General features: G+C 48.4%; 1 protein-coding gene across 1 annotated transcript in view; it reads right to left on the reverse strand.

Moving 5' to 3' along the window:
* The window catches only part of KRT9 (keratin 9), a 5009-nt gene extending 410 nt beyond the window's left edge, over nucleotides 1-4599 (reverse strand). Inside the window, exons 1-8 of the mRNA XM_006901712.1 lie at nucleotides 3889-4599; nucleotides 3059-3141; nucleotides 2780-2936; nucleotides 2363-2524; nucleotides 1424-1549; nucleotides 1087-1310; nucleotides 585-691; nucleotides 9-335 (exon numbers count right to left, since the gene is read on the reverse strand). Coding sequence (XP_006901774.1) covers nucleotides 9-335; nucleotides 585-691; nucleotides 1087-1310; nucleotides 1424-1549; nucleotides 2363-2524; nucleotides 2780-2936; nucleotides 3059-3141; nucleotides 3889-4599 — 1897 coding nt within the window. The remainder of the gene's footprint in view (nucleotides 1-8; nucleotides 336-584; nucleotides 692-1086; nucleotides 1311-1423; nucleotides 1550-2362; nucleotides 2525-2779; nucleotides 2937-3058; nucleotides 3142-3888) is intronic.
* Nucleotides 4600-15445: the final 10846 nt, after the last annotated feature.

Consider the following 15445-nt stretch of genomic DNA (forward strand, 5'->3'; position numbering starts at 1 on the left):
GGATCCACTTCCGCCCCCGTAGCTGCCTCCGCTGTGACCACCGGATCCACTTCCGCCCCCGTAGCTGCCACCACTTGCTCCTCCAGACCCACTTTTGCCCCCATAGCTGCCTCCGCTGTGACCACCGGATCCACTTCCGCCCCCGTAGCTGCCTCCGCTGTGACCACCTGAGCCACTTCCGCCCCCATAGCTGCCTCCGCTGTGACCACCGGATCCACTTCCGCCCCCGTAGCTGCCACCACTTGCTCCTCCAGACCCACTTTTGCCCCCATAGCTGCCTCCACTTTGACCGCCTGATCCACTTCCTCCTCCATAGCTGCTTCCACTATGGCCTCCTGAACCATGGTGGCCACTTCCACTTCCTCCCCCAGAGCTGCCTCCACTATGACTTTCTGATCCATGGTGGCCACTTCCACTTCCTCCTCCATAGCTGCTTCCACTATGACCTCCTGATCCGTGGTGGCCACTTCCTCCCCCAGAGCTGCCTCCGCTATGACCTGATCCGTGGTGGCCACTTCCACCTTCTCCTCCATAGCTACTACCTCCACTTCCTCCTCCATAGCTGCCTCCACTAGACCCTCTGCCACCATGACTGTTTCCACTTCCACCTCGAGACCCACTTCCTCCTCTACTTCCACCTCCTCTTGAACTGCCACCTCCAAAGCCAATATTTCCAGCTCCAGAAGATTCACTATAAAGAAAAGAGACATAAAAATTAATGACTACCCCTCAACAGCTCCACAAGGATGAATCTGGACAAAGTCAAAACCCAAACAGGATTCTCCCTAAATTTCCCTTTTTCTGTGGAGAGCAAGGATTGTGTTGGCACACCAGCTGGGAGAGAATCTCTTCCAGATGGAATTTTTGGAAATTTCCTTTCCCTGGAACAGAGTGGAATTCCTTCCTCTCTTGACACGTTAATCCTTTACCAAAGCGTAAACACTGAGAAGATACCCTTCAGGGTGAAGAAACCCCCAACCCATGGGGCTCTTGTGAAAAGTTCCTTTCCTAGCTGCCTTTGTCCAGAGAGACTGGAGTGGCACCAAAGGCCTGGGTAAGTATTCCCCAGGGTCCTAGGACACCTACAAGTCCTCCCGTCCAGACTCAAGGAGACTGTGGTAGGTCTCGATTTCCTGCTCCAGCCGGGTCTTGATTCTGAGCAGAAGGCTGTATTCCTGGTTTTGGCACTCAGTCTCTGCCCGGATCTCTGAGATTTGACTCTCCAGACTGCTGATCTGGCCCTGGATCTGCTGCAGCATGCCACCGTAGCGGTTGTTGGTCTCTTCTAAGGCGTTCTCCAGGGCAGATTTCTAGAAAACGGGAGAATGTTGAGAGGGATGCTGTGTTATAGTGCCTCTCCTTTGCACTCGCAGGGACCAGGCAGGTCCTCCTTGTGCCCCACCCTGGTAGCAGGACTACTAACCAAGCTGCACTGAGATTGCAGCTCGATCTCCAACTCTTGGACATTGTGCCGGAGCTGGGTCACTTCCTTGATGTTGGACTCCATCTGCTGGCTACTGACTGTCACTTCCTGCTCAATCTGGGTCATCTGCAAATACAAAACCTCAGTCAGGATCAAACTAGGCCTAGGGCTGTAGTCAATAAGGTTTTGCCCATCCTCCCTGACCTTCACATCCAGTGCCACAGGTGAGCCAAGGTCAAGGCCAAGTCATTATGAGTGCTGAGTCCCTCCAGCCAGATCCAGGGTTTAACCTCATATTCTTCCTCAACAAAGTTGCAAAGCCCTCCTTCCTTTGCCATTGAATCAATTTTCTAATCTTATTTCACTTACCCCACATTTCAAACACATGCATAATAGAGAGAGAGAGAGACTCATGCCCTCATATGCCACCCTCTATGCTAAGCACTGAAGAGCCAGGGAGGAGGGCAGCATAGCTCCCACCATCAAGAAACTCAGTGGGAGGAAAACAGCATGTCTCTGCCAGAGTCTTATGTCACACAGCATTAGAGGAGGTTATTCATGCTCACTCTTGTTCATATACACAACTCAACAGACTGAGCTTCTCAAGAGTAGCAATCTTATTTGGTTCATCTCTCATCTCTGAGACAATAAAATTTAACGTAAAATCTAGCACCAAAAAGCCACTCAACAATTACATTTGTATGGAATGAATTAATTGGGAGGTGGAAAATGGGAAATGAAGGTATGACAGATGGAAGGACAAAAGTCTGGAGAGTGGAAATGTGAGGGATGGAAGGCTATGGTATGGATGGAAGGACTGGGGATAGAAGGATGAGATGGAAGGACGGGAGGGTGAAGGGATGGGGGTGGAAGAATTAGAGGATGGAATAATGAAGATGCTGGAATGGGGAACGAAAAATGGAAAGATACACCGCTCACCTGACTCTCATATTGATCTTCAATGTCCTTACGGTTCTTAGCAATAATCTCTTCATATTCCTGGCGCATGTCATTAAGGATCTTGGTGAGATCTTGGCCAGGAGCCGCATTCATCTCCACATTGACATCCCCAGAGTTCTGCCCAGTCAACTGGCTCATCTCCTACGGAGGAAGAAGGGGATACAAGCTGACACAGGTTAATCCTCTCTATACCATTTCTGTCCTTTCCCTTCGCTCTCTCCAGGATAGGAAATTGAAGAACACATTTCTGAAGCCAAAGCCCACGTACTATCACAGGCTGTGCCAAAGAGAGCGAGGAGTGACTCCTCAGGTAAGGCTCCCTAATGCCCTTCACCGCTGCCTGTGCGTTTCTGTCTCCCCGCCTCTCCAACACACCCCAGATTTCCAGGACTGTACCTCTTGGTGATTCTTATTGAGGGCCATCTTCTCTTCCATCAGAGTCTCCTTTTCCATCTCCAGGTCAGACTTCTTCATGGTCATGTTATCCAGCACCGTGCGCAGGCCATTGATGTCAGCCTCCACTGCTTGCTTCAGGTTCTGCTCCATGTCATACCTGCAGAGGTAATAACAGGGAGGCATCGGTTCCTGCAAGGACAACCCCCCACACACATACACACACCGTAGCACTGCCAAGTGGGATGAGGATTGATGGCAGAATAGGGAGAAGGGACTCACTTCATCCTGAAGTCTTCCATGGTCATGCGAGTATTGTCCATGTCCAGGAGAATTTTGTTGTTGGTCACTGTGGCGTTTACAATCTGAAAAAGAGGGGACAACATGGAGCCCCTTCTCCTTCACTATGCCCATAGTCTAGAGGGAGAGAGGTCAGGCAAAGCTGTAGGTAGTGATGATCTATCCAGGAAGTTGCTCAAGAAGCAGAAAGAGCTCCCAACAACTGGTACGTGACACAAACCTTTAGCAAGGATGCTGGATGTGACCTTCATTCATTTACTCCACAAACATTTAAAGGTCTACTGCACAAGAGGGTGCAGTTAGAGATCATTTAGGTATGTTCCCCAGGGATCCTAAAGTCAACTAGAAGGTTCAAAGCCCCCTAAAAGAATTCAAAGAAAGGTGACATGACTTATTGCTGTGGGAAATCAAAGACTTCAGAGAAGAGGTGACAACTGAATAGGGCACAGAAAGATAGAAAAAGAACAGTAGTTGAAAACAAAGGGAACAGATGAGAACAAGGATTAACCAGACTGAGCTCTTCAAGGGCAGAAATCAAATACAACACGTCACTGTATCTGCCCAGAACAACACTGAGGGTTTTCACGGGATGACTGGGGGGAATTAAGAAATGACTGGATGGATATACAGATGGGTGGACAGATGAAAGATACATGAATAGGTTACATGAATGCCTTCTGTCCCTAGAGTTCTAGATGCTCCCTGTCGCTTGAACAGTTGTCTGAGTCCAAACAAAACTGGAAACATTCAAGGCAGACCCCAATGGGAATAAAAAAAATTTGGATGAGAAAGATTGCCGTTTATCCACCTACCTGGTTGTGGAGATCATTAATAGTGTCATAATAGTGAGAATAGTCCTTTTGTGACTTTTGGGGGTCGTGTCTGTCGTACCACTCCCGGATCTTCTGCTCCAGGTCAGCGTTGGCATTCTCTAGTGAATGCACCTTATCCATATACTGGGCCAGCCGGAAATTAAGGCTCTGCATGGCGACCTTCTCGTCAGTATTAAGAATGCCCCCTTCGCCACTCCCGGGTCCACCAAAGCCTCCAGACCCACCATACCCTCCTCCATAGCCCCCAGACCCACCAGAGCCCCCAGACCCACCAAAGCCTCCAGACCCACCAAAGCCCCCAGACCCACCAAAGCTGCTAGACCCACTAAAGCCTCCTCCGGAACCACCATAGCCTCTCCAAGAGCTGCCAGAGCTGCCAAATCCTCCAGAACCACCACCAAAGCGTTTGGAACCACAGCTAAAGCTACCAGCACTGAAACCACCACCAGATCCTCCACGGTAACTGGAGCCCAAACTGCCACCACCTCCTCCATAGGCCCCAGAGCTGCCCCCGCCATAGCTACTGGAAGAACTGGACCTGCCCCCCCCTCCATTGCCCCCCGAGGAGCTGAAGTGGCTGGAGGAGGACCTCATGCTGCCCCCGCTGCCCCGGCCGCCCTTGCTGCCTCCGCCACCGCCACCGCTGCTGCTGCTGCGGCTCCAGTAAGACGTGAACTGTCTGCAGCTCATGGTAACGCCTGAGCTTGCTGGGATGCTGGGAGGTGGTTGTGGTTGCACTGCTGCTGGCTGGAGTGCGATGTACGGAGCTGTCTCCAGAGCGGCCTACTTATACCTCCAAGTTGAAGGTGGCACACCTAGGTGTGCCCTTTGTGTGCACCAGCCTCCCCCCACAGGCTCTCGGGAGGTCTGGGGTGTGGGAGGCAGCCAGCTGCCCCAGGCTCTTAGATCCTTGGTCACTGCCCAGCGGCAGCCCAGCCTCTCTCCATTGTGTGGGGTAATTGGATCATATTAGGCTGTCAGGGGCACATAAATCAGCTCATCCGCCAAGGGGGTGACCTAGATCCTGGAGTTTGATCTCAGACCTGGTCCCAGTAGCAAGTTTGAGACTCAGTCTCTCTGGAACAGAAGTTGTAAGGGCACAGCCACCTGCCCGTTGATAATGACTGTCACTGTCCCCGTCCCCCTGACCACCTCATGCCCACTGTGGCTGAGCTGGAACCTGAGTCTAGAGAATGAAAGAGGCATAGCACCTGCCCTCAGGGAGCCACCAGTGTGCATGGAAAACATGGTCCTTACCTTCACAGAGCCCAGGTGGGACTCCAATCTGATGGAGAGAAACAGCAGGAAGACTGAGACAAGTCGAAGAACGTGTCACCAGGGCTTGGGAACAGCATAGGGTATTCACGCACTCAGAGAAGACAATAGAAAGTAATAAGACAATAGAAAGTAATAAACAAAGCTTTGCTAATTCAGAGTCCTCGGATGTGCAAACTGCTCTCAGCTGCTTACGTGAAAGTTTGGAGGTTTAAGTTCCCTCATAAACACCTCAACAGAAAGGGCTGGTGATGAGCTTCTGCAAAGATTCCAAAATCCAAACTCGTTACTTTCAAGTCCAGAAACTATCAGTTCTGTGACATATGGAGTCTCCATGAGTAGCAATGAACTCGGGAGCAATGAATTTTTTTGTTTAGTGCCAGCTGAAGGGCTTCCTGGATGATGCAAATAGTTAATACACTTGACTACTAACCAAAAGGTTGGAGGTTTAAGTCCACCCAAAGGCATCTCAACAAGTTGGTCAGTGAAAACTCTGAAGGGCCAACTTCTCTGGGACGCATGTGGTCACAAGTCAAAGTTGGTGTGACAGCAGCTGTTCTCCAAGCAGGAACTTGAGTAGCTTAATTGTTCTGGTCTTGTAGCAGGACTAGGAGTTGGATTTGCAATTGGATTTGACATCATCACTGGAAGGGGGCTCTGGTGGCTTAGTGGTAAAGAGTTGCACACTCTATCCAAAGACATGTGATTCAAGAAAGATGGGCAGTTTAATCCCATGCAAGTAACTGCCCCTAGGAACCATGGAAGGGTCGGTAATAAGTCAGAGCTGACTCGATAGTACATAGCAACAACAACATATACCACTCTGGGCCAACATGCCACAGCTTCCTAGATGGAGAAAAGATTGATGTTGTCCACGACTTCATTTTACTTGGATCCACAATCAACACCCAATGGTACAACTGCTATTGTTATAAAAAGTATTGCTGTTATGTAACACCAGTTTCCATGAAAATTAAAGAATTGTACTGGGGGAAAACTGCTGTCAAAGACCTCTCCAAAGTGCTGAAGAATAAGGCTGTCAGCTGAGACTAAGGTGTGCCAATCCAAGCCATGTTGTTGTTATGTACCATCAAGTCAGAAACAACTTATAGCTGACTCTTCAGCGAGTTTCAGAGGCAGTTAATCTCACAGGAGTTGAATACCAACCTTTCTTCCTCAGAGCAGCTGGTGCATTCGAACTGCATACCTTTGGGTTAGCAGTGTAATTCCTTACCACTAAACCACCAGAGCTTCCTGATCCAAGCCATAATATTGTCACTTATTTCCTATGCATCTGTAAGTTGGATAGTGAATAAGGATGACAGAAGAAGGACCAAAGCCTTTGAACTGTGGTATTGGTGAAGAATGCTAAATATTTCATGGACTGCCAGAAAAGCAAACACGTATATCTCAGAGGAAATGCAACCATAGAGGCATGGATATTGGAATGTGATCTCATGTATTTTGAGTGTGTTATTAGGAGGGGCCAGACCTCAAAAAAAGACATCATGCTGGGGAAGATGGAGGGTCACAGAAAGAGAGAAAGACCCTCAAAATAATGAGAAGACACAGTGACCATAACAAAGGGCTCAAGCATCTCAAAAATGGTGGGGATGACATAGGAAGGGTGAGGTTCAGGTCTGCTGTTTATAGGGTCGCTGTGAGACATAGTTAACTTGGTGTCACCTAACAACATCAGGGAACTCTGGAGACCTAGCGGTAAGAAGTCGCACTGCAATCCCAAAGGTATGCGGTTCAAATCCACCAGCTGCTCCATGGGAGAAGGATGGGCAAGCTCCTTCTGTGCAATTTACTGCCTCTGAAAACCTGCTGGAGGGTCAGCTATGGTTCAGTTCCGACTGGACAGTAAACAACAACATCTTATTGAGCCCAGGGAAGGGTATGGAGATGTGTAACTTAGTCCTAGAATTTGCAGTTTTCAATTCCAGCAGAAATTTAGAGGCATATTCTGTCACCAATGAAGTGCCAGCTCCATGCTCACTAGCCGGGTGAACTGGGACATTCCTTAACTGCTTTGTGCCTCAGTCTCCTCCACACAGTGAGGCGGGTGAATAGTGGTTGTCTATCTCATGATACACATGATAAGCACCCAGGAAATACTGTAGTGTTTCTGACAAGTCAGCCATCTAGTTTGACTCAGCCCTGCCCTCACCTGGGCCTTTGCAGTCAGCCTTTCCAGCCTCTCCCGTGTCTCTCTGAGACCCCTCCACAATGCTGCATCCCTAGTGGTCTTTCTAACCCTGTCTAACCACACTACTCACAAGATAAGGTCCGTGTTCCTGGCATTCAAGGCCCATTCAAATCTTCTATTTTGGCCCCATTTCCTACAATTTCCGTGACTCCTATCAAAACATTCAGTGTTTCACAGGATACACATATTTCCCATCTTGAGTATGTGACTGAAATGTCTCTTTTCTACCCAAAAACCCTCTATTTCGCTTTGGTGGCCCCCTCAGGTGCCTCCTCCTGTGTGAAGCCTTCCTGTGTTCTCCTCGCTGGGTTTGCACTTTGCTTCATGGTAATTTCTCACAACTCTCCCTGTAGGAACAGGTTTTCTTCTCCACCTATGTCTATCCATCCTGTCCTTGCCCAGAATGTTATCTAGTTCAAGTAGGATGCCAACACACAGGAGAGGAAGGAAAGATAACCAGTCCTCCTAGGTAAAGATGCTAAGAGCCAAAACAGGAAGTAAAAGTAGGAAGAGAGCAGTTGGGATGATCAGCAAGGGCCTCCAAGAGACCGTAACCTCTGAAGTGAGGCCAAATGGCATTTAGTGTTTCTTAAGATTTTAGCTAATGCATGAACCAAATCAAACTCAAACCCATTGCTGTAGGGCTGATTCTGACTCATAGAGACCCCCATGTTACAAAGTAGAACTGCTCTAAAGACATTTCTTGCCTGAGACAACAGGCAACTAACAACAACAAATGATAGTGGACTAAATGGTCAGTCCTTTCTTCCACAGAACCATTGCGTGAGTTCTAATCATCAACCTTTGCAGGTTCATAGTCAAACCATCTACCCCATCCAGGGACCTAGGTGATGAGGAGATGGTACTAAGTAATATTGGATTATTTGATGATAAACTACTTTCTTTAGGTATTTTTTCAGTCTTTGGATTAGTCAAGTTGGACACACATTTTCTTTATCACCCCTCCTCCACCTATAAACCACCTTGTTTAACAAAATGAGAACCAAACTTGAGCTTCAGGCCTTTAGGAAACCATAGTGTCCAGTTAGAAATGTATGTCTTTATAAATAAATCTACTTATCCTATGCTCTAGGCATATTCTATAGGGAGTTTTGCTGCTAACCTGAAGGTAGTATCTCTCTGATGGTTCAGATCCACCAGCTACTCTGCAGGAGAAAGATGAGTAATCTCCTTTGCCGTTTACAGCTTCCAAAACTCAATGGAGAGTCAGCTATGAGCCATTCAAACCCAACGGCAACAAGAGCTCTAGGTATTCATGTGCTTATTTTAAATATTTAATTGTAAGTTGTTGTTAGGTGCTTCCAGTCAGTTCCAACCCTATGTACAACCTAACAAAACAGCCTAAACCTGCGTCATCTTTATTCTTTGCTAGATTTGAGCCACTGTATTTGTTTTAGCCACTCTGTTTTGTTGACCCCTTTATTTTTTCCAAGCTTGATGTCCTTCTCCACGAACTGGTGCCTCCTGGTAACATTTCCAAAGTCTGTGAAACAAAAAAATCCATTCTCTTTCATATTCTCTCTCTCTCTCATTACTCATAGGCATTTTATTTTATAAATTAATTAAAATTTATTAATGCAATTAATAAAAAGGGAATTCTGGTGGCCTAGTGGATAAGGAGTTGTGCTGCCAATCCAAAGGCAGGCAGTTTGAATCTATCAGCTGCTCCATGGGAGAAAGAAAAAGACAGGCAATCTCCTCCCATGTGATTTACAGCCTCTGAAACCCTGCTGGAGGGTCAGTAATGAGTCATTTTCAACTGATGGCATTGAACAACAATTAATCGCAACGTCTAACCAAATTCTTATTGTATATTGCCTTTCCTTTCTCTCATCTATTAATTTGTGTTTTCTTCATTCTTCGAAGGAACATTCTGGTTGTGCTTCATCCAAGACAGATTTGTTCATCCTTCCAGCATTCCGTGATACATTCAATATTCTTCATAAACATCCTGTTTCAAATTTATTTATATAGTCAAATATAAATATAAGCTTCTATACTCATTTTTTTGTTTATTTAGGCTATGTTTATTTCTGATAGATAATTTTCCTGTTGGTGATAATATAGGGTTTCTATTTCCTTTATAAATACTCTCACTGGATTGAAAGATGAGTAGGCTTATCAATACATGCTAAATAAATATTTAAATGAAGGGTACAAAAATACACTGAGTAAAAATTTAAATACACAGAATGTTGTCGTTGTTAAATGCCATTGACTGTGAGGCAAGCAATCTGATGTGCAGTGGTTCTGAACCCTACCCTAACCTGTGCCACCCTCAGCATCTCTGACATACTCAAGCCACCACTCCAGTCTCTCAATGAGTCATCTCATTGACCGTCTTCTCCTCCTTTGTTGACTCTCCACCTTTCCAAACATGATGTCCTTTTCTAAGACTAGTGAAGTGCTTATCACATGTGAAACTCACATAACACCATTGATGGGCAGTGCACTGAAGAACTTTCTGCTTTCTTGGATAATTCTCAACCTTTCTCCAGGGCTGCTGTCAAGCTAATGGTAAGCCCAGAACCTACCTCTGGTGTGGCTGGAAGCCTGGACCCTGGCCTCCTTCTGTTGTCTTTTCACCTCATGCCCCAGCATCATGTCCTTTCAAGCTGCTCTGGTTGGGATCTAAACCACACTAGGCATGGATAGAGGAGAAGTCAGAGCAGAGCTGGAGGTGGGCAGCCAGGGATGGAGAGCACCCTGGAGCCCTGTTCTATTCTCTGCAAATGTAATTGTGTCAGAAGATAAGGCCTGCATGACTGACCAGAAGCCCCCAGCTGGGTTCTGCTGTCCAGCTGTCTCTCCTGAGAGCTGATCCAGTTCTGGTCCCAACTCACCAATCCCTCCCATTGGCAGTTCATCACTTTCCCACCCTCCAGCGCTGCCCCATCCCTCTCAGTGCAGAGCAGCAGGCTCCAGTCCTCAGGTTTCCAGTCAGCTCCCAGCCACCCAAGGACCTCTCCACAGCAGGTCCACTCCTACAGTCGTGGATCTGCCACACTCAGTGATGGGAGAACCGGACAGTTCTTCTACTCCAGGCTTGCCTCCAAGTCTTGGACTTTCTGACTGATTCTGCACCTATACCACTGCCAGCTCCCCTGCCTTCTCTAGTGCTATGAGCATTCAATCCCTTCCCCTTTGGGGCCATCCCACAAGCTACCTGCTTCTCTTTCCTGAGGGTGCCTGTCTTGTCATCTCTGGTCTCCCTAGCAAGAAGCTGAAAAGCAGTGGAGTGGAAAGAGCGAAGTTCCCAGTCTAGGATGTTCCTTGCCCATTTCCACGCTCACATCCCTGAGTGACTTTGGCCTCAATTTCCTCCTAAGAAATCCATCATGGGGGGTGGGAGGATAGTGGTGGTAGTGTGGTAGTGTTGGTGGAGGTGGTGGTGGTGGTGATGATGGTGGTGGTGGTGGTGTTAATGGTGGTGATGATGATGGTGGTGGTGGTAGTAATGGTGGTGGTGGTGTGGCAGTGGCAGTAGTAGTAGTGGTAGTGGTGGTGGTGTTAATGGAGGTGGTGGTGGTAGTGGTGGTGGAGGTAGTTTTGGTGGTGTTAATGGTGGTGGTGCTGCTGCTGCTGGTGGTGGTTAATTGCTGCTGAATCAGTCTACACCCATAGTGACCATGTGTGGCAAAACACCCTGGAGTTTTCTAGGCTGTCATCTTTAAAGAAGCAGATTATCAGATTTTTCTTATTAAGAGGTGGGTTCAAACTATCAACTGTTCAATTATCAGTAGAGTGTTTTACCATTGTATCACCTTCATGCAGAGTTTTGGGGGCCATGAAGACAAATTTGTACACAAGGTCTTGCCAGAGGAGTCTCTGAATGAAATGTGCAACAGTCCCCCCACCCAGCTCTCCTCTCCGAATCTGCTAACTCTCCTCACACCTGGCCCTCCTCCCCACAGCCTGCCCTCCTCTGCACATCTGGCCTTTCCCATTCCTGGCCCTGCTCCTAATAGGAAGAGGCTCCTATTGTGCTGGACAGTCCTCAGAGTCCTCTTGAGGACCAGCTGCAACTGAGCACCAGCTTTTCCCAAAGTGCCCGGCACAAGGGACAGCTAGGGAAGACAGATGCTAGAACGAGGAAGGCCGACAGAACCCCTAATAGACAGACTGCTTTCTTGCAGGCCGTGCTGCATGGCTCTTTCTTCTCCCCACTCAGGGTCGAGGGTCTTCCTGTGTCAGCCTCCAATACTTCCTGTGGGACATGAATGAGCAAGAAAAGTCAGGCCCCACACCTGCACACCCTCGCACCCACACCCAAGGGGAATCTGCACTTGTGCTCCGTGGTGCCTGTGCAAACTGTGGCCTGGGACCAGGAGGGCACAGCAAGGACTCAGCAGTGATTCCAGTCAAAGTGTCTCTGAGAGAGGAAGGGTCCTCCACTGGGGACCTGTATGCCAGGAGAGCACAGAGCAGGGATGTGGAGAGACCTGCAGTCCCCACCTGTCTCCCTCTCCCAGCTGGAGGTCACTGAGTCTGAGGTGGAGCCCAGGGAGGGCCGTGAGTCAGCGTGTAGCTACTGCTGAGGCCAGGAGCTCAGGTCTGAGTCATGGCTCCTCTAGGGGTGAATGGCCCGCCCCACCATTATGGATCGAGACCAGAGCGTGCTGCCCCCTGGCGCAGGCTGGCAGTGTCTGTCCATCAACACTTTTTCTTTCCTCACACACAGGCCCGGCCACCACCCCCACCTAGCCAGGCCCCACCAGACCACGGGACATGGGAGCGAGGACGAGGATGAGCATGGCCTCAGTGGACTCCCCGTCCAGAGTCTGGGCACATCAGTCCGGCTGAGCAGACAAACGCAGGGCTTTGGAACTAGACCAGTCTCTGTCTAAAGGCTCCTCCTCTTAGTTGGAAAAAGTCTCTTCTCTGAAACTCCATTTCCTCATCACAAATCAAATTCACTCTATATTGATTAATAACCTATTGTTGTTGTTAAGTGCTGATGCATTAACTCTGACTCATAATGACCCTCTGAACAACAGATTGGAACCCTCCTCTGCCATCATCATGACCTTGGCCATACCCAAGCCTTCCAAAGGGGCTCTGCTGACACAGTGCGTTATATGTCTCTCTGTTAATCAAAGGTCAGCAGTATTTCAAATCCACCAGCTGCTCCTTGGAAGAAAGATGCATCATCTCCGCCCATAAAGATTTAAATCCCCAGAAACCCAATAAAGGGTCGCTGTGAGTAGGAACTAATGTGAAGGCTGTGGTTTTGGTTTGGCTGGTATTATATGGCAGGCACTGGGTAGGGTGCTGGGAAAACCAGACACAGTCCCTACTTACATGGACAGGTCTGGGATAAAAATCCATTCTAGAACTAAACTACGGTGTCTGCCAGTGGTGGGGGAAATGCACGGGAGCATGTAACAAGGGGCAGGACCAAGTCTAGAGGAGCAAAGGGAGAGCTTTCTGGGACAGAGATCCCTGAGCGAAGGGGGGATGGGAATAAGTCTGTGAGGGGAAGCAGGCCCTGGGGAGGGAACAGTGCGGGCACATATCCTGAGTGGGGAAGGAATGAGAAAATTCCAAGAATGGGCCAGGGTGGCAGAAGGATAGTGAGTTGGACCAAGAGAAGAAAACAGTCTGGGGAAGAAAATTGTTCTGACCTCTTGAAACTTGAAAGAATGAATGCTTGCAAGGCCCCTGGTGCACGACTCACGGGGGGACCTGTTCCTCACTGTCCTCAGCACTGTCTCTCCCCTGACTTCCCTTTGGGCAGGCTGAGTGACTTGCGCTCTCAACCTTCTTGTGCATTGTCAGTTCATTGCGTGAAGAGTGAGGATCTGTGTTTAGTAGGGACCTGAGAGGAGGATACCCCAAGGTTGGAGGAGCTTGGCTCCTTCTGTCAAGGAACAGCCAACTGTTCCAGGAGGGATCTGCACTGTCCTAAGTAATCTTTACACCCACTCTGTGAAATGGGTCAAGTTTTCAAACTATTTCAGAGGAGAAGAAATTGAGACTTAGAGGGGTTAATTGTCTTAACTACAAAGAGCTGAATGAATTTCTCTATTGAGAAATTGCAATTGGTTAGGAACCATCTCCTAATTGTCCTTCTGGTGGGGTTTCTGAAGCTCTAAGTCACACGGGAGAAGATTGTCCATCTTTCTCCCTCTCGGTTGCTGACGGATTTGAACCACCAGAGAAGAGCACTGCCTTTGAGTTAGCAACACAGCTCCCAGTGGACTCCAAGAAGCGAAGACGAGGTAGGGGTCTCACGTGCACTCGCTCTCTCGCTCTCTCTCAAGATTGCTTCCTGCTTCCAGGATCCCTCTTTAAATGCCTGTTTGCTTTGTCGGCCTCAACTCACTCCTATGGCCCCCATCCCTCGAAGGTAAGTTTCAATAAATTATGAATGAATGATGAAGGGCACCTTCACTATCCTGTATCTCTGTGTCTCTCTGGCCGACCTCTCTCTCTCTCAAGGCATTTCTATCTCTACCTGCATGTTACTATTTCTATCTGAGTCACCCTAAAATCATGTCAAGTCAAGAATCCATCAGAATGCCTCAAAGACAGAAGGCTTTCTTCCCATGCCAGGCCCAACAGCTGACAGTGCGGATTGAGAAGTGCCATCAGGAAAGTGCAGGCCAGGCCACGGACAGCAGGGGAGGAGCCAAGGCCTGCCCCGGTGTCTCTCCCAGGTCACCTCTGCTCCCCTTGACGACAGCATCCAAGCTCACTCCCCAGCACAGGCTATTGGGGCTCAGCCTCCTGAACCTCAGGTCTCCTGCAATCATCTGCTCTAACATCAGCCTGTGGCCACATTAACAAGTCAAGTCACCTGTGGTCCCAGGAAAAAGCCATTCACCTAATCCGGTAACCATCAGGAGAGATGAATCATGGTGCCTATCAAGTTCCCTGGGCAATTTAAGATCCTTTCACAATAAAAATAAGCCCCTAAAACAAAAAGGAGCTTGACATTTCAAGGCAAGCCCCATCTCATAAAACAGAAATCTTAGCCGCACTGCAATCCCAGAGGTATGAGGGTTTGAATCCAATAGATGCTCTGCTGGAAAAAAAGGGGCAGTCTCCTCCTGTACCAGTCAGATCCAATTTGATGGTACACACACAAGAGATAATTTTAAAAAACAAAACAAAACAGAAATCTTGATATCAGCCAGGAAAAATTCATGCTGGTCCACGTGGGCTCCAAGCTTCATCCCAGTCCTGAGAGTGAATAGGACTAGAAAGGACCATTTAGAACTGGGACAAGCCTGATCTGGGGACCTCAGAGCTGAGCTTGGCCACTTGAGTCTATATAGAGGCAAGTCACTACCTCCCAAAGATGAGGAGACTGGAGGAGGTGCCTCCGTAGCCCAGCTCTGTCACTCTGTGTCCTGTGGAGAGAAGGACACGCCTCCTAGAAGTGCATTATGGGACACTGGAGCCAGAGAGGTCACATGACCTGCTCTAGGATCTAGAGGCAACCCCTTCTGTCCCCACTAGACTGTGCTATTGAGTTGCTTTCCTGGCCTATTATTTAGGTCAGAAAGGAGAAAAAAAAACCCAAAATGTGGGAGTGGGGGAAGGAGCCTTGTCATTTATAAGACGGTTGGATCTGTAGTTAAGACCTCATGACCACTGGCGCCTGTGGACAAGAGCACTGTCCAGCAACAGGACCTGAAGTGTTGGCTCTACTCTTCAGACTGAGTATGGCAGGGATCCCATAGAGCAGAGGGGTTCACATGGGACTCTGAGACAGCTGCCTTATATGCCATTTTCCTCTGACATCTGCATATCCAGGATGGGATCATCTCTAGTCCCAGCAATGGACTTCTCTTCCCAGTGAGAGTCTGCGTTGCAGCCAGGTGACCTTAGTCTGCCGGTTTTACTCTCCACCAAGCCTAATTTCTTCCCTCCAGACAGTAATAGCTACCACTTAAGCAGAGATGACTCCTCCTACCACGTTCAGGTCTAAGAAATCTCACATTTCTATCCTAAATCGTACCAGTTTCCTTTGAGAGTGGAAACTTTACACTGGCACCAACACCAAGGTCAGATGGTGTCTGG

The sequence above is a fragment of the Elephantulus edwardii genome, unplaced genomic scaffold, assembly GCF_000299155.1.
Source record: "Elephantulus edwardii isolate Elephantulus edwardi_28Jun2011 unplaced genomic scaffold, EleEdw1.0 scaffold00340, whole genome shotgun sequence".
Lineage (NCBI taxonomy): Eukaryota > Metazoa > Chordata > Mammalia > Macroscelidea > Macroscelididae > Elephantulus > Elephantulus edwardii.